Below are 24,908 nucleotides of genomic sequence, written 5' to 3'. Positions count from 1 at the left end.
CAGTTTTCTTCATTGATATTCACAAAATATAAATACAAGGTTATTATTTAGCGTCAATAGCAGCAGCATATGTTTTGTATCCAACTTTGTCCACACTATTCAAAAAAGATAAAGACCACCAATGTGGCTTCAGGACACTGTCACACATACACACACGCATACAGACCTACAGTTGTTGGCTATAAAGTCTTGGGCAGTCGTTCATCACCAGCTTGTGCCTGCACATGTCTCTCAATGATAATACACCTTCAGGCCTTTAATCACAGGTCGCCCCATTGGTTTGTGTGATTCAGGCATTAATATTTTAGAGATACCGCCTGCTGTTTTCTCTGTAGTGACAACAAGAGTTCGTTATGTACCCAGGACAGTCATCAAAGGCAGTGACATCATTCCACATATGAGGTAATGATGAAGAAACACGTACTCCACTGAACACATGATGGTTTTGCAGACATGGGTTTGCTAAGACAGGAGCCCACAATGTCTGACTTCACCTGATATGCCCTAAATCTCCTGCATTTAACTGGTGACACGTAATTACTTTCAACAGTGAATCCATGTTTCTTCTTATATCTTTGCAAATAACTCATTCATAACTGTAGTTGTGACAGAGATGACAGACACATTTTATTAAGATTTGCAGACCCTACTCCACCTCTGTTTTAGTTTTTTGGCAATCTACATTTACCATGAATATTTCTATGTTGTGTATATAGATTAAAAGCACCAAATGTTAGCATGGAGCCAAAAACTGGATTATTTAAGCATGCTAGAGGGTGAACATGAGTTAAAAAAAAAAAAAAAGATTTAGGAAGCCTTTAGCAAAATAACCAGTCGATGTAAACTAGAATAGAATAGAATAGGATAGAATAGAATTCAACTTTATTGTCATTGCACATGTCACAAGTACAAGGCAACGAAATACAGTTTGCATCCATCCAGAAGTGCTTTAGCCATGATATAGATATATTACAGAAATGGGTCTGTTATAGGTATGAAGGTACAAAAATGTGTCTATTATGGGTATGTTACAATGTACACGGTATGAAAGTATGTTATGAATATGCTATAACTATAAGTATGTACAGGCTGTAGTGGGTATACAAGCTATGTACAGTCTATGAAGAGGATATAAATATGAAACTATACAGAAATATGCAAGTTATAAACAGTTGTAGAATTATAATTATCATATTGTACAGAATGATTGTTTATACAGAATTATACAGTAGTGCAGTTAAGATAAGTTAAATATGTGGCTAATTTCTACAGAGGCTATATAAAGTGCTAGTGGGTGTGTGTATGTTCAGTCCATTACTTTAACATGGGTCAGATATAGATAGATAGATAGATAGATAGATAGATAGATAGATAGATAGATAGATAGATAGATAGATAGATAGATAGATAGATAGATAGATAGATAGATAGATAGATAGATAGATAGATAGATAGATAGATAGATAGATAGATAGATAGATAGATAGATAGATAGATAGATAGATAGATAGATAGATAGATAGATAGATAGATAGATAGATAGATAGATAGATAGATAGATAGATAGATAGATAGATAGATAGATAGATCTGACCCACGTTAATAGCTTATATTATCTTTGGGATATTTTAATATGCTTAAAAATTTTTCTGGTACTAGGAGATCAAATCCAAGGTCAAAGTAGAGGTCAAAAGGTCAAATAAAGGTAATATCTTAAAACCTGAGATCTGACTGCTTTTTTATGAATGAATTAAAAGAGAGTCCATTTTTTTCTTTCTTTTTTTTTTATAATAAGAAAACCCCGGTTGAGTGCTTTGTCATGCAATATCATTTTATTACAAAAAACATTTTTGGTCTTTTTTTTAATCAAATCCCCTCATAATGGCGATGGCATACTCCCTCACTTTACGTTCACCCTCCATGTCCATGATTCAGCACATCACCAGTACTCACACAAACAGAAGGTGACATTCATTTTAGCACCATTCCTTATCAAGAATGTTGATGACAAACTCCCAAAACAACATTATAAGTCTAATTCTGATAAATGCACACAGGGCGCTCACAGCATATAAAAACAAGTGTGGTTCCACCAAACACAAAAGGACACTTAATTAAATGTATTTACAATAAGATGAATGAAATTTAAAAGAAAAATCTATTTTAATAAATGTAAAGTCGAGTGTGTAATATCATAATAGTCCTATGACACTTATCTTTTATTTTTCATACACTTTTATTTCAATGTCCTCAGACATTTTATCTAATCAGAGGGACTGACTGTTACTTTCACTTAAAGCCATTTTAAAAACATTTGCAGTCAAATGCTACATTTGTCACATAAGATCCTGTTAGGATCAGTTATTGAAACAGAAATCTTCCACGTTGTTGAGTTTGATCGTCTGTAGCTCCTGGCTGTCTAATAGCCTGTAGCTGAAAGACACGCGGTTGACAAACTTCCCGCTGGACACCATCCTCACCACAGTGTTATCACAGCCAATCTTCATGTGAGCTGCAGGTAGAGCAAAAGGAAATCTTAAGTCTTGACTGGTGTTTTATTTAAAGAGAAGAGGAGGCAGAGAGATGGTGTGCACTTACTTGGTCCAGTGAAAGCGATGCAGAGGTCAGTAATGGGAAGCAGCTTTGATGTATCAATGCCGTTTCCCCCCAGCAGCTGTACAAAGTCTCCTGATTCTGCACATCCGGGCATGGATCTCTATGGAAATCAACATAGAGTGTGATACAAATACTAACTAACAAATACTAAATACTTATTGTGCAAAATAAAGGTACATATAGTGAATTTTTAAGGACAACATATATTATGATAATATGTGTTTTTTAATAAAAAATATCCTAAGATAAATTATTTTAAGTTTGTAAAAAAAGAAAATGTCCTACCAAGCACACTTTAAAAGCTTTTTACCTTTTTTTATGCTGATGTTATTCTGTTTAGAGCTAAGAGAAAGCACAGGCTGGTGCCATTTCATCTCTTGGAGCTACACCTTGTTGTGACTCTCATTTAAATCACTCCATAACTGATTTGAATCTTATTCCTTATATACCTTATACCTTAGTATGAGATCTGAATTTGTTATAATTTTAGGGGTCTGGTCACTTAAAATCACTAATATTCTCAATGCAAAAATCACTTTTTACTTAAGGTTTCAGTTGCTATATAAACTGAGAAACCCTGTAACACTGAAGATGAATTAAAAGCACTGCGGCAATATTCAAGGGTGTTTAGTGACTTTCTTTACCTTGGGGAGGTGGTTGTAGTGGCCCAGGCTGAACTCTGAGATGCTGATCTCTACTGGATATATGATGGAGAAGCTGCAGTTTCTGTGCTGCTGTGGGATCGCCATTGTGTAACTGCCCTCTGGTGACTGTGACATGACATTGCAGGCTGCAAAACAATAGACAAGGGTGGATGTTGCAAATATGATCACTTTGATGGATGTTCAGATAGAAGCATAGGAATGTACACATAACCTAAAGGCTGGGGTTGTACATGCATGATTCATATATACATGGTGTTAAAGTACCTCTTCAATTTGTTGCATTGAATGACAAATGTCAAAAGGTCAAAAATAATTCTATGCTTGTGGTCTGTTACACAAGCATTTTTCAAAGCACTATTTCACTATTATTATTATATCTAATTAGTAAAGATCAGGTAGTTTCAAAGAAAATGAAGAAAACTTTAATGCCTTCACTGAGGTCAATCTCAAAAACACTTAAAAAGCAGGTTCATCATCTAAGTTGCCCTTTCCTTTCATGTTACTGTGGGAGAGCATTTGCAGCCTGTCCTTGGTCCTCATCCAGGAACACAGTGGTGGCAAACTGTCTACTAATGGTGCAAGTGATGACTAAAGCACCATGTCAGGCTGCCAGTATCACCACTGAATTACACATTAATTGCAGTGTAAATGGGCTGAAAGCTCAAATGGTTATGTTTATGTGCATGCAGGGAATTTTAGAGTTTACTTCTGAAAATGACCGTCTACATACGAAAGGGGTTGGTGTGTTTCCTGACTGTCAGGGTGAAGCTGCTGCCGGCACTGTGAATGCGGAAGAAGACCATGGCCACGTTCTGAGAAGAGCGCACACTTTTCCTCAGCGATCCAGAGTCGCAGTAATCCACATAGCGCTCGAACAAAGGCAGTGGGTGATCGTGGGTGCTGGGAAACTTTTCCCCTTTCATCACCCAGCCGTCGAACACCTTGATGGGATATATATTAAAAGACAGAAGCTTTAAGTAGAATTTTATATTTAATCGCAAATTATTTCTTGATGGTTTTACTAATGATGAGAAAGAATATTAAACTCTTTAGGCCGAAACTTAACCAGTATGCAAACAATAGGGAAGTGATTTTCAGGTAGCTCATCTAAAGGAAGCAGGTTTGTGCCCAATTACTTTATGTTTAAAGAGCATTTTGTCTAATTAGGAACCAAGATAACAGACCCCAGTATTTGGTGACATGGAAACACAGAGCAAAAGCTTTATCACAAAAGCACAAAAAAGTCTATGTCATTTCCTGTAATTATACAAAAATTATGCAATAAAATAACGTTTTAAGCCCTTCAAGCTCAACGTGACCAGATGCATCTACCCATCTTGTGATATTTTGCTCAATATAAGAGGAGGGGGAAGGTGTTTCACGAGAAGCGCTGTTAGCTTACAGTGATGAAGTCTCCTCCCGTGCAGTCAATGTCAACGCTGTCATAATCCACACTGATCACTTCATTGGGCTCTGCCATGAAGAAAGCGGCACAGCTGAGCTGAGGGCGCTCTGCTGTGAAGGTCAACTGGCCCTCCACTGCAACCATGTCCAGACAACCTGAAAGGCATTCCAGGAAAGAATGTGAAAACTTTGCCAACCAAATATGAAAAATTATAAATAAATGAAAACACATTGATCTACTCTAATTACTATTTATTATATTTATTATCCTTTTTTAATATAAATATCTTTTTCTGCTGCGTTTTCATTCATTCTCTACATTCCAGCTCTTTTAGCCTATTGATTATACTTAGGTGTTTATCGAGAGCAATTTTGGTAAAACCAAAATTAAGAGACAGAAAACAAGTCTAATTTACCAAAAGTATACAAAAACGCTACCTCCCCTTTTATCTGTTCTTCAAACGCATAAGTTGCAAAAATTAAAAAACAAAAACAAGGAAAACCAGCATAAACCATCAATTATATGTTTATTTAAAATATTATAGATAGATGTCACGTGACTTACGTAAAGGTCGGCGATACATCAACTCTTCGGGCATTTCTCTCTTGAGTTCCGAGTTGAAAAATGAATATAATTCATCTTTTGTGATTTCGTTGTTCTACAGAGAGTGGGAGAGAAGTTTGGCGCGTCTCGTTTGTACCTTTGAATCTTCTAAGAAGTTTCTGTATCTGTCCGGACACTTACCTCAATATACCTGGAGTCTCCCTTGAGGACGGACAAGCACAACACCAGAAAGAAGAGCTGCTCCCGGAAAGTGCGCTCCATAACGCGCATCTCTGTCTGCAAGGCTCACCTGAGCGGAGAAAGTCTGAGCTCCTCCGCGACAAGCGCTGCTTTTTATAGGAGCAAATACTGTAAGGACCAAGTGACATGTTCGCCCACCGTGGACGCCCTCCCCTCCCATACGATCCACTCCTTAAGCAGCCAATTGCGTAGCTGTGACGAGAGCAAGGGACGAATGGATGAAAAAACAAAGACAGAAAGGGAAAAGCTGATCTTCCCTTCCCACTCATCTTCCCTCAAAGCGACTCAGGTAGCTGCTGCAGCCCTCCCAGACTCATACCGATCATTAAACAACTCACATTGAACATGTTTGCCCTCTTCTCTTTGTTCTAAATCAAAAGTGAAACGAGTGATGCATGCACAAGGGCCTTTTACACTGTGTAACAAAAAGGATATTAAATCCTTTCAGTACTGTGCAAAAGTATTGAGCCACACCTTTTAAAATATTGTATAGGATTATTGAACACAGGTGCAATGATCTATTGAGAAATGTGAAAACACACATGAACATGAACTATATAAGACAAAAACATAGTTGTGCATCGTTGTTATGACCACCTTTCATGCTTTCTTGCAGTTTCTTCAAATAGTCTTCAGAATTAGCTAAAAAAAAAAAAAGTCCTCCAGGATTCTCAGAGGACATTCAAAGCTCTTGTCTGAATGTTGGTTACCTTTTCTTCAGTTCTCAATATTGCTATAGTCTGGGTTCTTCAGAGGCCAATCCATGGTCCATGACTTGATGTCCATGACTTGGGGCGACCGTGGCTCAGGGGGTTAGGACGTGTATCTGTAACCGGAAGGTCGCCGGTTCGATCCCCGGGCTCTCTGTCCTGGTCGTTGTGTCCTTTACCCTACTGGTGTTGGCCAGAGGGGCCGATGACGCAATATGGCAGCCTCGCTTCTGTCAGTCTGCCCCAGGGCTAAATGACTTTAGATGCATGTTTGGAAATGTTAGGCATTGCCCATTCATTATAGGAAATATAAAAATTTTAAAAGCATGACTTCTTAAATGGTGTTGTTAATCAAAATACACATTCCTTACTTGAGCTTAACTGAACATGACCTATTTCCCCTTTCTGCTTTATGGATACTTTCATTGATGAATCAGAAGTTACATCTGTAAGTGACAAATTAAAGCACTGTTTCTTCGTGGGACAAAATATTAATGATGGCAGTTATCTTTTATGAAAATAATATGACACACTGAATATTCTTTTTCCTTTTACAATTTCTAAGACCTATGTCAATAAATTCTAATTGAAATTTTATTTGGGAGCAAACAAGAAATGATTATGCTATCAAAACACCCGGACAAGCATTAGAATATGGATGGATGGAAGTCATTTAAATTGGTCATTTTCCTGGAGGTAATGTAACTGTACCATGAAGCAGCAAAACAACCCCATGGTGGCATAATACTACCAACACCATGCTTGACATTTGTACAGTGTTCATAGGTTTGAAAGTGTCAGTCCTGGAGCAGGGCCTTCTTTCTTGGTCGACACCATCATAAATGCAAATAACTTGAACTTGCGGTTCTTAAACTGATGATCTTGGAATCTGCAGTTGGTTAGAAATGACTCCAAGAGACCTTCCCAGTTTGTATAAATCTACAATTCTTCTTAGACCTTCACTGAAATTCATTTTTCTTGGCACTGTTTAAAACAATAAGCACTCTAAAACAAATCCTTTTTTCCCTGGCAAAGAGAAACTACCAGTTGTAGTCAACCATGGCCTTGGTCTTGTCAAGGTAAAAGATATTCTAGAACCTTCAATGTGGGCATCCATGTACTTGCTTGCTTTTTGTGACCATTCACACTTGTCTGCGCAGAATTTACATTAAAATGCACCAACTACTGATGCATCCAGGTGGTGGACATCTAAGAAGCATAATAAGAATGATTACTCAACTCTCAGGTTTCCATGTCTGCTTCTGCAATGGAGTATAATCAAAGCATAACTAAAATAGCCACTTGTTACAACCAGAATATGCACAAGAGCATCTCTGAATGCACAAAAAAAGATTGGATTAGCTGGTCTGATGAGTCTAGATTTTTACTGTGACATGCTTTGTATCACACTGCTGGCAGTGGTACAATTGTGTAAGGGATTTTTTTTTTTTTTTTTTGCATATTCTGGACCCCTTAATACCACCTGAGCAATGTTGAGACACCATGTAACAGGGCAGCCCTTAGCGGCTGGAAACACAGTGAGACAGACCAAGGCAAGTGTAGTGGAACAAAGTATTTATTTGCTATATGGCTCTCCTTAAAACAATTAACTTGTCGAGCTTCTTCACAGCACAAAAATCCCCTAATGACAACTGGCAGCCTTAAATATGTTCAGCTGTCACAGACTTAACCATTATTCCACTCTCAGGTAAATTCTTAAATCCCAACCTTCCACCACAGTATACAATATATCAATAAGAATAAATAAATACATAAATACATCTTCACATTTACATATTAATAAATATTTCACACTTTAATGTTACACAAAACCCAATATTATAAAAACCCAGAAACCCAAGCACAAAAAGATTCACCACCATGGTCTCTCCCGGAACCTTTAAATGGTGTTTGGACCCCCGGGGAAACATTTGCCCAAACACCTTGAAGAGGACACAGGCAAGAAAGGTGAGTAATCATTAACTTACAAACACTTATTTGCACCACTTTTATCCCTAGATTTCACACACACATTTGCCTTAGTTTTCCTTATTGGTAAACCTTAATCACAATCTCAATCACCATTCTTCTCTCCTGACAGACAACCACCACATTCCTTGATGAGGAGCAGCTGTGCAGGATCTGAAACAAGGCCACCAACTGATTTTAAAATTCCCAATAAATAGTCAATAAATATTTAAACTTCTTGTGTGCAAATCCATGCTTAAAGTGCAATGCTACATAAAGTGCTTGATAAGGTGCTTTTAATAAAGTGTGCTCTAAAGTGCTATACAGACAATACAATATAAATAAATGCAGTAAGGGAGTCCTCTTCCTTACATTTCCTCCTCCCTCTCTTAAGCACGAAGTGCTTCAGTCCTCTGTCATCCTAGATAAACAATCAGCAACCACATTTGACTTCCCTGGCCTATACTGGACCGTAAAGTCATAAGGCTGCAGAGACAGGTACCATCCTGCAATGCGGGCATTCGCATCCCTCATGCGGTTCAACCACTGGAGGGCACGATGATCAGTCTCCAGAGTGAAGTGACGTCCCAGAAGATAATACCTCAAGGCCTCAATAGCCCATTTCATGGCCAAGCACTCTTTCTCCACCGTCGAGTACCTCGTCTCCCTGTCGAGTAGTTTCCGACTCAGAAACACCACAGGCCTTCTTTCACCATCCACCTCTTGCTGAAGGACAGCACCAAGGCCAACCCCCGAAGCATCAGTTTGCAAGATGAATGGCTTGTTGAAGTCTGGACTGTGTAGAACTGGATGTGTGGAAACTGCTTCCTTGAGGTCTCTGAATGCTCGCTCACAGTCTTCCGTCCAACGCACTTTGTTAGGGGCTGAGCCTTTTGTGAGGTTATTAAGTACAGTGGATCACTCCGCAAAAGAAGGTATGAATTTCCGGTACCAGCCTACTAGACCCAGAAAACCTCTCACCTTCCTTTTAGTTGTCGGAACTGGGAAGGACTGAATTGCTTCAATCTTTCCAACCTGCGGCTTTATCTTCCCAGAGCCAACTACACAGCCCAAGTACTCCACTTCTCTCTTGGCTATGGAGCACTTCTTGGGATTGATAGTCAGTCCAGCCATTCTGATGGAGTGTAGCACCTTCTGTAGGTGAATGACATGCTCTTCCCAGGACTGGCTGTACACCACCACGTCATCCAGATATGCTGCAGAGAATGCTGACACATCTCTCAGTACATGGTCCATTAATCGCTGGAATGTCGCTGGTGCACCTTGAAGCCCAAATGGCATGACTTTAAATTGGTACATACCAAAAGGAGTTTTGAAGGCTGTCAGCTCTCTCGCTTCTGGTGCCAAAGCCACTTGCCAGTATCCTTTACACAAATCAAGTGTTGTAATGTACGTTGCTGATCCAACTCTCTCCAGCAGGTCATCCACCCTGGGCATTGGGTAGGGATCAAACTTGGATACTGCATTCAAATATCTGAAATCAATACAGAATCTCAGGGTGTCATCTTTCTTTGGTACCAAAACAATCGGGCTGCACCACTCACTGCTTGACACCTCAATGATTCCCAGGTCCAACATCAGTTTTATTTCTTTCTGTAGCACTGGCACCAACCGTTCAGGAATTCTGTAACTCTTTTGTCGAACGGGTGCATCCTCCTTCACCCGTATCTTGTGCTGAACCAGTGATGTGAAGCCTGGTGTTTCTCGAAAGAGCTGTGGGTCCACAAGTGGTTTTATATGCTCAGTAGGAGACAAATGAGAGAGGTCAACTGAAGCACAAACTTGAATGTTAGTTGGAAAGAACTTCTCAGTCACCTCATCCTTAACCGAACGCACCAGTAACTGATAGACCGGCTCTTGTCGGCTGTGGAATTCCTTCAACAAGTTCACATGAAATGTCTGATATTTTTTAACTCTTTCTGGCATATTCAGCTCATAAGTGACTTTACTCACTTGTCTGACGATCTCGTATGGTCCATGCCATTTTGTCAGCAACTTGTTATCGCTGGTGGGAAGCAATAACAGTACTTTCTGACCTGGAAGGAAGACCCTATCCCTGGCCTTCTGATCATACCAAGTCTTTTGATGTTTTTGTGCAGCTTTCATGTTGTCTTGCATCAATGATGCCATTTTCTCCAACCTCTCTCTCATGGTGATGACGTAGGCTGCGATGTTTTCGCCCTCTGCTTTGGATTCCTCCCAGCAGTCCTTAAGCAGATCCAGGGGGCCTCTCACTTGGCGACCGTATAAAAGTTCAAAAGGCGAGAAGCCAGTGGAAACCTGCGGGACCTCCCGGTAGGCGAACAGAAGGTATGGCAGCCATTGATCCCAGTCAGCACCTGTGTCAGAGACAAACTTGCGCAGCATACTTTTGAGAGTCTGGTTGTATCTCTCCACTAGCCCGTCCGTTTGGGGGTGATAAGGGGTGGTCTTAAGTCCCTTTATCCCTAACAACTTATAAACCTGCTGCAACAACTTGGATAGAAAGTTCGTTCCACAATCCGTCAGAATTTCTCTTGGTATGCCTACCCTAGAGAAAAGCTGCAGAAGACAATTAGCAATGTGACGAGCTTTAATTGATCTGAGTGGGAAGGCCTCAGGAAACCGTGTTGCATAGTCACATATGACTAATATGTAGCGATGACCGGTGGCGCTCCTCTCTAAAGGGCCCACGATATCCATGCCTAGCCTCTCAAACGGTGTTTCAATAATTGGCAGTGGTTGCAACTGGGCTCGTGCTACTCCTTTGCCTGAGGTCAACTGACATTTTTCACAGGAACGGCAAAACTCAGAAACCTGGACATACATCCCTGGCCAAACAAAACGGCTGCTGATCCTATTCAGTGTTTTGTGAAAAGCCATATGACCTGCCCATGGAATTGAATGACCCAAATCCATAACTTTGTCTCTGAACTGTTGTGGGAGTGCCACAGCTTCGCACTTCCCCTTTCTCTGGTACAAGATGCCTCCTTTAATCAAGTAAACAGTGTCTGCAAGACAGCTTACCTGACCTTGACTAGCCCCCTCTACCTCTGTTACCTTCTCAAACCAGGGTTTTAGAGTAGGGTCGCTTCTTTGGAGTGCACCTAAATCTGAGGGAACATCAAACTCAAGTTGGTTATTTGGCTTAGGGAACAATGCTGTACCTTTTTCCCCTGAGCCTTTGAACTTTTCTCTTCTTTTCTGAGCCCTAGACTTCCTAATCTTCCCTGGCTCCGTTTCGAGAGACTCCTCAAAAAAGGGCAGTTCTTGCATCCTTTCCTTTGCACTTTGTGCTCTTGTGACTACATGACAGGGTTTAAATGGTTCAACTGTCATATCTAGAGGAAGTGAGCTTCCAGATTCATCACCTAAGCCTTGAATGTCTTTCTCAGCACTCACTTGAGGGTCATAATCTGACTGGTGTATTAGATCAAAAAGAGTGGGGATGTCATTACCAAGTATCACTGAATATGGCAAACTGGGAACAACAGCTACCACTAACAAGTAGGTTTGACCTCCTACTGTCAGGTAAACCTCAGCAGTGGGGTACCTGTGTTCGTCTCCATGCACACAACTTATTGTAGCCCCAACCCCACTTAGCTTTTCTCCTGAAATTATGCTAGAGTGTACAAGAGTTTGGAAGCACCCAGAGTCAAGCAAAGCTTCCTCTTTACGCCCATTAATTAAAACAGGGACAGTACAAGCTTTCTTTCCTACTGGCTCTGTGGCTGGTCTTGGAACTGCACATAAAAGAGATGGTTTTGACTTAAGTGCAGGGCAAAATTGTTGTGTATGGCCAAAGTTATGACAGTGATAACATTTAATATCCTGAACTGAAGACTTAAAGGATTTCTTCACATTGTGAGGTCTATGGGAAGGGAGCTGCCTAGAACTAGAAAGATTTCTAGCCTGAACTTGACCAGAACCCTGTTCACCCCCAATGGACTTACTTGGTTGGGCGTAGTGGGTCTCCCGGCTGAAGTAGGTGCTCTTGCTTCCTTTTCTGGCTGAAGTGAAAACCTCTGCGAGGCTAGCTGCTTCCTTTGCAGTCTTCGGGTCATGCTCACGTATCCAAATCTCCAGCTCTGGATTAACCATTCTCAAAAACTGCTCCAGAATTATCTGCTCAGATATTTCTTCTACAGTTGATTTTTCAGGTTTAATCCATCTTGAAAACAGGTCTTTCAATCTTACATAAAGTTCACGTGGCGTCTCACCTGGCTCAACTTTCAGAGATCTGAAGCGGCGTCTGTAGGTGTCAGCAGTGATCTCATATTTTGCCAGAATTGCCTCTTTCACCTTATCATAATTCTCAGAGTCTGTTAAATCCATAAGAATGTAGGCTGTGCGGGCTCTACCTGTCAACAGGGGAACCAGACGAATAGCCCACTCATCTCTGGGCCATCGACACACGTTTGCCATTCTTTCAAACGTAGTCAGAAAATGTTCAATGTCATCTTCTGGTGACAGAGGAAAAAGTTTTGGTTCAATTAAAGACCTGGACCCACTGGCCACTGGAATGTCTTCACCATTGAATCCAAGTTCTTGTTCTTCAGATGTTGTAGGGGGCGCTGGCGCCTCTGGTGGGTCAGGCTTATCAGTTACAGCGTTAACTAGCTGGATTTGCTGAAATTGATGCTGCATGCCTTTCCACCTTTGCTCCTGACGTGACAAATCCTTCTCCCACTTTTGGTCTCTGGCTGCTTGAGACCGCATAAGAGATTTCACCAACCCTGTTAACTCCTCCAATTTGTCCTCAGGGCTTGTTGCTGCCATGGCCTCTAGCTCAGATGAAGCTCCAACTCCTTCATCAGGCTGCTCCTCTTGGCCTGGCTTTCTTCCACCTCTTGTCATCATCTTCTCACTGTGGCATGAGTGACACACTCCTGACACCACTTGTAACAGGGCAGCCCTTAGCGGCTGGAAACACAGTGAGACAGACCAAGGCAAGTGTAGTGGAACAAAGTATTTATTTGCTATATGGCTCGCCTTAAAACAATTAACTTGTCGAGCTTCTTCACAGCACAAAAATCCCCTAATGACAACTGGCAGCCTTAAATATGTTCAGCTGTCACAGACTTAACCATTATTCCACTCTCAGGTAAATTCTTAAATCCCAACCTTCCACCACAGTATACAATATATCAATAAGAATAAATAAATACATAAATACATCTTCACATTTACATATTAATAAATATTTCACACTTTAATGTTACACAAAACCCAATATTATAAAAACCCAGAAACCCAAGCACAAAAAGATTCACCACACTCTTTACCCATGGTCTCTCCCGGAACCTTTAAATGGTGTTTGGACCCCCGGGGAAACATTTGCCCAAACACCTTGAAGAGGACACAGGCAAGAAAGGTGAGTAATCATTAACTTACAAACACTTATTTGCACCACTTTTATCCCTAGATTTCACACACACATTTGCCTTAGTTTTCCTTATTGGTAAACCTTAATCACAATCTCAATCACCATTCTTCTCTCCTGACAGACAACCACCACATTCCTTGATGAGGAGCAGCTGTGCAGGATCTGAAACAAGGCCACCAACTGATTTTAAAATTCCCAATAAATAGTCAATAAATATTTAAACTTCTTGTGTGCAAATCCATGCTTAAAGTGCAATGCTACATAAAGTGCTTGATAAGGTGCTTTTAATAAAGTGAAAGGTGTGCTCTAAAGTGCTATACAGACAATACAATATAAATAAATGCAGTAAGGGAGTCCTCTTCCTTACACACCACAACCTACCTGAGTGTTGTTGCTAACCATCTCCATTCCTTTATGAATACAGATAGTGCTGTTGAGGCATGGTGCTAGCCCTGCAACAGACTTGTGGCCTGTCCAGGATGTACCCTGTCGCTTTCTTAGTGTCAGCTTTGGATAAGTTGGATAAGGACTGAAGAAAATGAATGAAAAAGTCAGATCATTCTTACTCTGGACTGTTTGAATGTATGCAAAAACTGTTTGTACTTTTTAGTAGATTAAGCACAAATATATAGTTAAACTAACAGTGTAGCTTACTCTTAACTCAAATAATAATGTAGAGAATGTCAAACACAACAGAAACTAGATTAACACAGGCTGAGACAGAGGATGATTGTCTCACAGCACAGTTGGTTAATGGGAAGTTTATACCAAAAAAACACTGATTCATGTAACAACCTTCAATGTTTTCCACACCATTCACTTCTCACCCAGAGTTCATTCACTACGCCTGCCTCATGTTATGTAGTCATAACAAGCCCTGGGGGCTTTCAGCACTGTAGTCTGACTTGTTTTTTAGGGTGAGAAAACTCGAGCCAAACACAAAACACCACGCAGTGTCTTAAAATGTCATCCTAAAATTTTTCATCCAAGAGAAACTCATACCATAGTTAATTAATATGATTTAACAGAAAAACAAATTGCATTTGTAAAGAATGTTTGCTTATTTTCCGGGTCTGAAAAGGCATATTCACACATTATTTGTGTAAAGTGCAATACTGCAGTGAAAAGTTTCAAGTTGCATTCTCATTAAGAGTCAAGGACACAGAATACTTGTCTCCCACCTGTCTGGGCTCAGTCCCTGAGGTCTGCAGGTGCCTCTGGCTGTTGAAAAGGTCAATCCATTCTAATGCCGGTGTAATCCACACTCAAAACAACATGTTTGTTTCTCCAAGATAAGACTATGTTTAAAGAAACTGGAAAATGTATTACTGTATTTTCACACACCCTTAAGGCAAATCGAATTTTTATGTATGTTTTTGCAATATAGCATTTGTAAAAGTAATTGCATACCTGTCCCCCCACTGTTCAAGGTTATTATTTAAAAAGCAAATATAGTAATATATTGATATAAACAATATTATTTTAATAATAATGAGAGGGAATACTTTGTTTTCTGAAATACTCAGACCAGCCTGCTTGATACCAACAACAATGCCACCTTCAAAGTCACTCATATCATCTTTGATGATGCCCACGAGGATTGGTTCACTGCCTTGGGATTGGTTGATTAGATATTTATGTTAATGTTGCTTTGAAGTTGAACAGGCTTACCTAATAAAGTGATGGGTAACTGTATAAGATATTCCTACTGCAAGAGATTCAAGAAGATGTTTTGTGCATTTGGGTTTTTTTCCTAAATTCTTCTCAGTGATTTGAAGTAGTCTGTAAGCAGCATGGTTTGGCTTTTAAAGTTATCCATACAAAACAACTATGTTGGCTCAAACTACAGATTGTCAATGGACTATTAGTTAAATGTTATGTAATGGAATTAGTTATATGGCAAATGTCATTAAAGACATTTGGACTACCATCCAAACTTCATGAAGAAACCAGAAACTTTGCCTTTTTAAAAGAGCATCATAGAGATATGCAAGTTAAGTTTTATTCGGTGAGATTTTAATTTCTCCTGACAGAGATGATAGACATCAGTCTATAAAAGCTTATCATCATGTTGACCAAATAAAAGTTTAATCTAAGTGCCTTTCAAACAGTAAAGGAGCTGAGTTTACTGTGTCTTTACTCTCTTGTGAGGCAGAGCTGTGGTCAAGCTGTTGCTAGTCGGCTGTATTACGCTTAAGTAAAAACATAGAGGCTAAAATGCAAACAAATTAAATCTTTTTCTTGCTATGCATATTGAACAGGCACACACCATTTTTTTAAATGGAGTGTAATAAACAAGCTTTTATCCTTTGTTTATTATTGTAAATAGTAATAAATGTCAAATGCTATATGCATCTCACCTGGTAGCTGGGACCTAACTGCTAACAAAGGCAAAGTGTTTTTCATTATTGTAAATATACTGTGGCCGTTTCTATGGTAGAAATTCTACATGCACATAATTTGCAAAGAACATATATTTTCAATCGCAAATACACTTTGCACGAAGCACACAAATTGTTATCGTTCTAGCATTCGAGCAATATATCTTCTGTCACTTTTAAGCCATGTGTGGAAAAAGTCTTTTGATGAGCTAATTAATCTGAGAAGATTCTGGCCATCTGAGGGATTCTGTAGGTTTTCGTTTGGCAGTAAGACTTTTTGCTGAGTAGCAGGGGTCACTAAGCGTAGGTGATGTCCATCGAATTTACATAAAAGACGGACTTAGTATCGGTTCCATCCATCCATCCATCTATCCATCCATCACTCTGTCCAAAAACATTGACACAGAACGTATGTTGCAGAATGCTGTGTACACAATGAAATGGCAAATTATTAACAATAATAATTAGAAGGGCTTTTGGAAACCTCACCATCAAACAAAGCAAATGAGCTATGACAGCTTTAAAGATCCAAACCAAAATGTACTGGGTTCTGTTTTTGCTTGGTCCCCATTTTTCTTCCAAGTTTCACGACACCAGCTCAGTGGTTTTTCGATAATATCCTTGACAGACAACAAAGTGTTAATCCACTGTGTGTAGATAATGTGCAGGTCAGTGGAAACCATGACCTGCTGGTTGAGCTAAAGGACAAATCATTATAACACATTCTCTTGGGAAGATGGATGTGCCAAAACAGATAAATGCATAGTACAGATAACAGCACTCAATGTGCCAATACAAATTCTGAACATGTTGCCTCACAGGAGCCAAACAGTGTGACTGATACGCTGTGACTTGACTCTGACACTGTCTTGTATCTGCTCTTCTCTGACACTGATGAATGGCTTCACAATCATTGGAAAGTCAGTTAATGAAAACTTAAATCATTAGCAAAATTGCAGTTCTTCTGGCGCTAATATATTTTCATTAATAAAAAAATTGCATTTCTCATCACACCATAAATTGTCACACCTTACAGATAGTCCCCCGATTCTACAGTTTGATGCTCACACCAATATAAATAGCTGAACAGGTCCAGGTTTGATCATATCATTCTGAGCTTATTGTTAAGCCACAGTGCCATCTTCTTCAATCACCACCTGTTGAGGGGGCATGCAGAGACACATCTACCAGTACCTGTTCATCTCACTGATAAAGCTTTGCCACTAATGTATAATCTTGCTACAATTTCTATCCATATTTTTGTGACTTTGTGGTGTTGTCCGCCTCATTAGCACTAATTGAACTGAATTTTCAGTGGAAGATACTGAGAACAATGACCCTCTTTATAGAGAACTTAATAATGGATTTTAAAAAATTCTGCTTTACTGTATGGATTTCTTTTTGCTAATTATCCTAAGTGATATCCAAACCACAAAGCAGCTCCTGGAACTTACATGAACTGTTATTTTAAAGCCGATACATGCAAACAAATACACAATTATACATAACACTCACAAATGAGAGGCAAATGAGACTGTTGGATTAATATTGCAGGCTCTTTACTTTGCAGTTCACAGAGCATTAAGGCAACAGCGGTCCACCGTGTCCATTTCATGCTTTGCCTCTCCAAAACATGAAATGGACGGGCATGCAGAAGTTGCATTAATAGCAGGGGGAGATAATATATTTAAAGCCACAAAGTACTTGATCATTAGCTATGGGGATAATATATGTTTACATGTAAGTGCATTAATAACTCTGTTTAAACACTTTCTCATGATTATTTTCATGTTGGCTTGAAATAAAATACCTCCCTCTGCTGTTATTCCAGTTTAGTACAACTTCTGCATGAGTGTACATTTCATGTTTTGGAGAGGCAAAGCGTGAAAAGGACACAGTGGACCGGCGTGTCTATTACATGCTTTGATGTGATATTATTTCAAGCATAACATAGCTTGTCTTTGAGCTGTATGATGTAGATTGTTGAAAAAAATGTTATATATATTGGGTAGTGTGATGGTACACTGTTGCCTCACAGCAAGAAGGTCCTTGGTTCAAATCCACCATCTGGTCATGGCCTTTCTGTGTAGAGAAGCAATGAACTGTGGATCCTTGGGACAGCTGTTGATATTACCCTGTTACTAAAAAATACACTAAAGGCTCATTTGAAGACACAAACATAAACAGTGAAGAAAACATGACAACTTTTGGAGGGATATTAATAACACGTTTGTATCCTGCTCCACTGACAACTCGAATTTGTTTGTATCGTATTCCTCCTGTTTACTTTTCATGATACTAATACACTTACATTTCATTTCAGAGAAATATTACACTTCTTACACCACTGAACATACATATCAGATTTATTTCTGGGGTGAGAAATTGTTAGAATATGTATTATTACATCAGCAATGTTATATTATAATAATAATGCAATAATCTTAAAATACATTTGCTTTCTATGAAACAGTCCTACACAGTGACATCCACAGAGAAAAGTGATGATTGAACCGAAAGGTATGTATCCATGGACTCATGCATATTTGGACAAACATGCATACAAAGACACACACACACACACACACACACGCACTTACACAAAGGCTTATGTTTTGTACACTTTGATGGATGAAGTAGGCTTTTGTGTGTGTGTGTGTGTGTGTGTGTGTGTGTGTGTGTGTGTGTGTGTGTGTGTGTGTGTGTGTGTGTGTGTGTGTGTGTGTGTGTGTGTGAGAAGGATTCAGTTCAGCCATGCATAATTCAGATTTAGAGAAACAAAGGCCTGCTTATGTCATAACAGTTTAAGCTACACATTCTTGCACGTTAGGCAGAAGAGACTAAAATCCAGCTTCCTGGTAAACAGGGTGAGAGCATATTCAGCATCTTTAGCTTGTAGGTGTCTTCCTAGAAAGGTATTTCCTCATTTTTTAAGCAGACAAAATTGGTGCAAGCCTTTTTATAGCCCTTTACATGTGTTTATATTTATTATAACTACTGCATATGTTGTTTTCCACACAGTCAACAATTTTTAATAATATTAAAGAAAAAGAAAAACTTCTCAATGGTCAGTATATATTGCAGTAATGGGAAGTCATCCACTGTACTTCTCATGCCCTCTGCTGGCTGGATGATGGACCTGTAACTCACATCCACCTTTTTCAGCTTGTCCACCAGCTTTTACATATTTTACTGATCATTAATGTTTCTGTGAATTTTCAGTGCAAATCAAAAGACAGAAGTTTAACAGTTAGCTGAAAGTTATCATTTGCAAAGTTAATCATGCATCTTCACTCTTTACAAATGACATATTTTAAATGCATGTGCTGGCTCTAACTTCAGCTTCTGCTCAAACTGTATGCACACGCAGTGTTGCTGACTCACAAAATGAGATACATTTCATTAGATAGGCACCCTCACAGCGAGAGGGTTCTGAGTTCCCACCTCCTGTGTGATCTTTGGATGTTCTGCCTCTGTTTGTGTGGGTTTTCTCTAGGAAACAATCCAAAAGCGTGCTTATTAGAGTAACTGGCGAGAGTGTGTGTGGTTAACCTTGTGATGACTGCTGACTAAACAACATCCAAGCTCAGCTGGATAAGTGGTTAAGATATAAAATGTTTCAATAAAATTCATATCTGGAAATGTTGCGGAAGAAGACTTGTGCAAATGGATGTGGCTGTGGCTCAGGACATCCAACAGGTCATCTCAGAAGGTCGGTCCATCCAGTCTGCAGTTCTCAGGTTCAGTATTTTGGGCATAATCCTGAACCCCAACCTGCTCCTGATGCATTCATCAGGAGGTGAATGTTTGCTAGGAAGCACTTAAACATAGAAGTAGGTTGGAGTGCTCAAACAGAGTAAAAAACACACAAAGCACATTTACCATTTAGCAAATTTCAAGCTCCAGAATTGAAAGTAAATATTCTTGTGTTCATTTGTAAATATTGTTCATAACATTTTAATCAGTGACGTAAAAATTTTAAGCCCTCGCTTTCTTGCATCCCACTTTCCAGTTGTATGTGACCTACAGCTTGTTTAGTGATAGTACTAAAGAGTCCACTGATGAAACTGAACAAGACAGCAAAACTTGTAAATATGTAGATTATTAAGGATCATATTGCTTTTTTTTTTTTTACTTTACTGTATCAGATTTCAGCAAGCTTAATATGGATAGTGTGGAGATAAAAGCCTAAAGAATAACAAAATGACGTCCATTATTTTTCAGTTTCAAATGATTTTTCAGGTTCCAGGCACAGTGGTTAAGACCACATGATCACATGGAGCCCCCATTCCACTCCCTCTCAGGGAGAATTCTTCTTTAACCTCTCTGCTTGCAATTTTTGTGTCTATCTCCACTGCAGTTATCATAAAAAAGCATTCATCTTATGATCCTCCTCTTTGATTTAGGAGCTACGGGGAGCTGGAGCCTATCCTCTGCTGTCACAGAGCAAAAAGCAGGGTATGTACACCATCAAAAGGGCCCAAGTCTATTACAGAGCTAAAACAGAGATGACATTGATTCATAGCCAATTTAGAATCACCAATTAATGCATGTCTCCAAACTCCACACATAAAAACTCCCAGCCAGTATACAAGCAGCAAACCTGAAGCAATACTATATATTACATGCAAAACATTCTGCTTTTCTTGTCTTTTTTCTTTCTTTTTTTAAATATGTCTTGAAAATAATTGTATTCACACAGACAAATACATGTCCAGGACACTAATGTGTCATTATTGTAGGCTATATGCTTTTATTTCTCACAGGAAAGGTTAAATGCATAATTCAACAGAAAGTCTGACTTCTGAAGGTCCCTTTTAATCAGAATATCATTTTACTACTTTGACTCAGTCTCAACAACAGTCTGTCTATCTGACTGTAAAAGCTGGTGTCTTACTGTCAGTGTTATTATTGTTAACTTATTGCAAGTGTGAAGACACACAAACAAAAAGTACTGAAACAAAATTATGCACTTACAAAAGAAACTAAAATTAAAGGGGGGACAGGTAGATTCTCTTTAACAGTTGGTCACTTTAGTCTAAGGAGACATTGTTGCATATTGAGACTTTAATGTCTACCTGACTGTGAGTCTGAGGATTTCACAAACTGATTATGCATTTCTGTGCTACAGTTTGTCTTCTGTTCTAAAGTTCTCATGTCTTCCTCCTGAAAATCCCTCTTAGTATGAAATTAGCAAAATCATGCTAAAAATAAACTAAATTACTACATTGTGATTTTTTAAAAAGTTATAATAACTTTGCTTAACATGCAAATCAAATACTGCATCTGATTAACCCAATAGTACTATTAGTAGTCTTGTACTGTTGTAGATGCTAAGGGTGGAGTTAAATATACTTAATATCTCTTTTGGTAGTTTAATCTATAGGAACACAGTTTATGATGATAATGAGCTCTTTAGAAGCAGAGCACTTTAAAGCTGTTAAACAAATAAAAGGAAGTACAGCCAGTATCACGGCAGCTGGTGAAAGAAATGTATTCACATGACTTTCCAGATTCAAATTATGCAATCGTGGTGTTTGATAAACTCTTCTGAGCTTCTGAGATTTCAATTTCAAATAGTCATATAATATGCTGTGCGCTGTATAATAATATACCATAAGGCAGAGACTTGGGACAGGCTGAAAATAGACTGCAGTTTGTGGTAAATGCAGATTATAAAATTACAAGGATGCACAGGTATTATTACTAACATAAAGTTATATTGAAAATGTGTTGCTGAATACTGGAAAGTGAGCTCAGGCGGTGCTGACTATAACTGTCAGATATACTGGTTTTTAAATAACCTGATGGTGGAGTATGAATGCCTCCTACATGTCTTTATACAAAATTTTGAACTTTTTCCATTTTTTCTTTTTGTGTCAACTTCACAGAATATCACATTACTACTGCTTTTCACCAGGCCGTGTAAAGGGCACTAGGGCCGCACGGACACCGGGCCTGCCCGGTGCAATCTGAACCTAGGTTATGGAGTTCAGAGGCCAGCGTCTAACTAACCATCCAGCACTCTCTACCTGTGGAGCTCCACGTAACTCTGCCGCTCTTCCTACAGGTCTCAGATGTGGACCAGTGCTTACTTAAACTCCCCGCTGCTTGCATTATATACTGAAGGACAAAATATTTGATTTTGAAACATGAGCGGACTGTCACCAGAGTCTTTCCCCCCTAATGGACCACGAAAGGTAGGCGCTTGCCGAAGTAAATCCAACTCTTATTTTGGGCTTAAAGTGAAAAAACTTTATGTTAGTTGTCACCGTACACTTCCAGACTTACTGCCTATAGCTTAAGGCTAGTAGCAAGGAACTAAAAAAGAGGAAATAATACAGGCTGAAATCTAAGATTATAAATTACACTTACTACCGTGAAAAGTGGTAGTATCTGTTCTTAATTGGAACATAGCCGTTATTTTATTTCTGTGTAGTTCTTGAAAAAAACAACGTTGTGTTGTTTTATTTAAATAATCAAATCATAAATTAGATTGTCTTGTTTTATACGCGTCATGTGTAAAACTCTGAGCAGACCACGTCAGAAAAGCTCATTAACATCGCTACATAGTTTGTAGTTGTCGTCAGCCAAGCTGGCAAATGAAAAGCAAGTATTTTCCCCTAAAATATAGCCTAGATAACTGAAGAGCTGCGATGACGAACCCTCAGCACGTATGAGGATATTTTATCCTGTACAACCACCTGACTGTGTTTCTTTCTGTTTATTTACCATGTAAACCAGCAGTTTATGAGCTCGGCCACCAGAGGGCCTTCTAAGCAGAAGCCTATTGCATACTGAGCAAGTAAAATTAGGTTTCACTGTAGGTTCAGTGCTCTTATATGCAAGTAACCAGACATTTTGTATTTAAAAACAGCGTTAGAGGAATTGTATTCATTTAGGTATCCATATATTTATTATTTATTTAGATCCTTAAACCAGAGACCATATTTCGATCACTTCACAGGAGTGACATCAGTGAGTTCTTGGACTACATACATGTGTGAAATTGAACAAACTACACACCAGATTAAAACAAAAAACTGTGCCAGAATGTTTGTTGTTTTTATCTAAGCCCCTACTTCTGGCATTCTTTACTGGGTCGGATTACACACATTGTTAAGGCAATCAGTGCAAACATATACACACATAAACATAATCTTTATTCTACGCTCAGCTAGACACCACTAAAGTTTTATGACTGCATCTTGAAGTGTTTTGACGCTAGTGTGCTGACAAATGCATTGACAGACACATAAACTCCTGCCAGTGTGCTCAAAATTGCCTTTGTCATGATCACACACCCACACACAGTATCACACAGGGAAATAGTGCTACGCTGTTGCAGCTGATAACAAAAAAACTGAATGTAACATTGTAGTATTAGTGACGTATGTGTGACAGCATGTGTACACAGCTTTCAAATGTTGCAACTGTGAGAGCTCAGTGTTTTTTACATACTGTTAAGTGGTTCAATAGAGTTACTTATGTAACACTAATTATAAGAAAATCACATGTTTAGTGTAGTTACATGTTATATGGTTTTTTTAACTTAATTTATAAAGACGGTGGCACGGTGGTTAGCACTGTTGCCGCACAGCAAGAAGGTCCTGAGTTCAATTCCACCATCAGGCCGGGGTCTTTCTGTGTGGAGTTTGCATGTTCTCCCCGTGTTTGCGTGGGTTCCCTCCGGGTACTCCGGCTTCCTCCCACCGTCCAAAGACATGCAGCTTGTGGGGATAGGTTAATTGGATAATCCAAATTGCCACTAGGTGTGAATGTGCGAGTGAATGTGAGTGTGAATGGTTGTCTGTCCTGTGTGTTGGCCCTGTGACAGACTGGCGACCTGTCCAGGGTGTACCCCGCCTTTCGCCCTATGACAGCTGGGATAGGCTCCAGCACCCCCCGCGACCCTGAAAAGGATAAGCGGAAGCGAATGGATGGATGGATGGAATTTATAAATTAATTATTTGCATTTATATATTATAAATGTCTAAATAAATATATATAAATAAACATATTTTGCTGAGCAAAAGTAAACTATCCCATAGTGAATGTGAATTAGAAGGAAAGCAGCTTAAAACAACTACTAACTGTACTACGTGGCTACTTTTGACAAAGGACAAAAACTTTATCAATACAGCTTTTTCACTTCTCCCTATTCATCTTTGAATATTAAACCTCCAAAAGTATGGGACCATTTCTTCCATATCTTATTTCTATGTGTCTGTCTCTAGGGATCACCTGTCAGGTCAATAAATCAAATCAGTTGTATAGTTATGTGGTACATGTGGATGGAATGGCTGAAGTGATGCTGAGAGAATCATTCACTGAAATTATATGCTTTGCTTGCCCACATGGACATAAACCAGACCTGCTGCTAGAGGCACTGCTAAAGTGCTTCTCTTAATATATTCTCATGTAGAAAACACTCTGTAACTGTATATGTTTTTGCTTTGTTTTGATGGCTAGCCTTTTTTTCCCTATATTCATACAGTTATATGAATAACTGTTTTAAAGCACTATCAGCAGGAATACTTTCGAAAGGTTTTAACACTACCCCCTCCACTGACGAAATATACCAGCAATTTTTTTTAAACATTATAGAATAGATTGGAAAAATAATATTTTATTTATGTGCAGTCCTCATTTAGGAGTCTTGCCTAAATGAATAAAGGGTGGGTGATTGCAAATAAAAAGCTAAATATGACTGTTTTGCTTACGGCTAAATGCAGCACTAAGTAAGAATATGTTTAAACAAATGTTTGTTATATGTTCTGAGATTATGTCATTCATATTTGTAAAGTTTTACAAATTATAATGGAGGGTATGGCCTCAAAATCATTTTAATTGACTAATTTATTGTTTAATTCACAAAAAAGGGGGGGGAAAGTGCAACACAGTTTCCCAGACCCCAAGGCAATGTCTTCAGTTTGCTTGTTTTGTCATCCAGTGCTTTCAAATTCACAGCAT

General features: G+C 39.0%; 1 protein-coding gene across 1 annotated transcript; it reads right to left on the bottom strand.

The window, feature by feature from the left end:
- Positions 1-1,810: 1,810 nt before the first annotated feature.
- On the bottom strand, positions 1,811-5,546 carry crhbp (corticotropin releasing hormone binding protein). The gene is made up of 7 exons (XM_085464306.1): positions 5,431-5,546; positions 5,251-5,344; positions 4,684-4,841; positions 4,012-4,222; positions 3,261-3,406; positions 2,599-2,716; positions 1,811-2,512 (listed from the first exon to the last, which is right to left on the bottom strand). The coding sequence occupies exons 1-7, from the start codon at positions 5,518-5,520 to the stop codon at positions 2,358-2,360; spliced, it is 972 nt and encodes a 323-aa protein (XP_085320432.1). The 5' UTR covers positions 5,521-5,546; the 3' UTR covers positions 1,811-2,357.
- Between the last annotated feature and the right edge of the window lie 19,362 nt (positions 5,547-24,908).

The sequence above is a fragment of the Copadichromis virginalis genome, linkage group LG7 (genome assembly GCF_057382275.1).
Source record: "Copadichromis virginalis isolate Kocher_CV1m ecotype Utaka linkage group LG7, C_Virginalis_male_GT1.1, whole genome shotgun sequence".
In the NCBI taxonomy this organism is placed as follows: domain Eukaryota; kingdom Metazoa; phylum Chordata; class Actinopteri; order Cichliformes; family Cichlidae; genus Copadichromis; species Copadichromis virginalis.
The sequence above is the reverse complement of the archived record's forward strand: the minus strand, read 5'-3'. Positions and strand labels throughout refer to the sequence as shown.

What these genes read in the sequence shown, in the direction of transcription:
- crhbp (XM_085464306.1), bottom strand. Translation starts at nt 5,520, where the DNA reads ATGCGCGTTATGGAGCGCACTTTCCGGGAGCAGCTCTTCTTTCTGGTG. An exon ending in GAAACACACCAACCCCTTTC is followed by an intron (nt 3,407 to 4,011) that starts GTATGTAGACGG and finishes ATTGTTTTGCAG; the next exon opens with CCTGCAATGTCATGTCACAG. An exon ending in ACTACAACCACCTCCCCAAG is followed by an intron (nt 2,717 to 3,260) that starts GTAAAGAAAGTC and finishes TGATTTCCATAG; the next exon opens with AGATCCATGCCCGGATGTGC.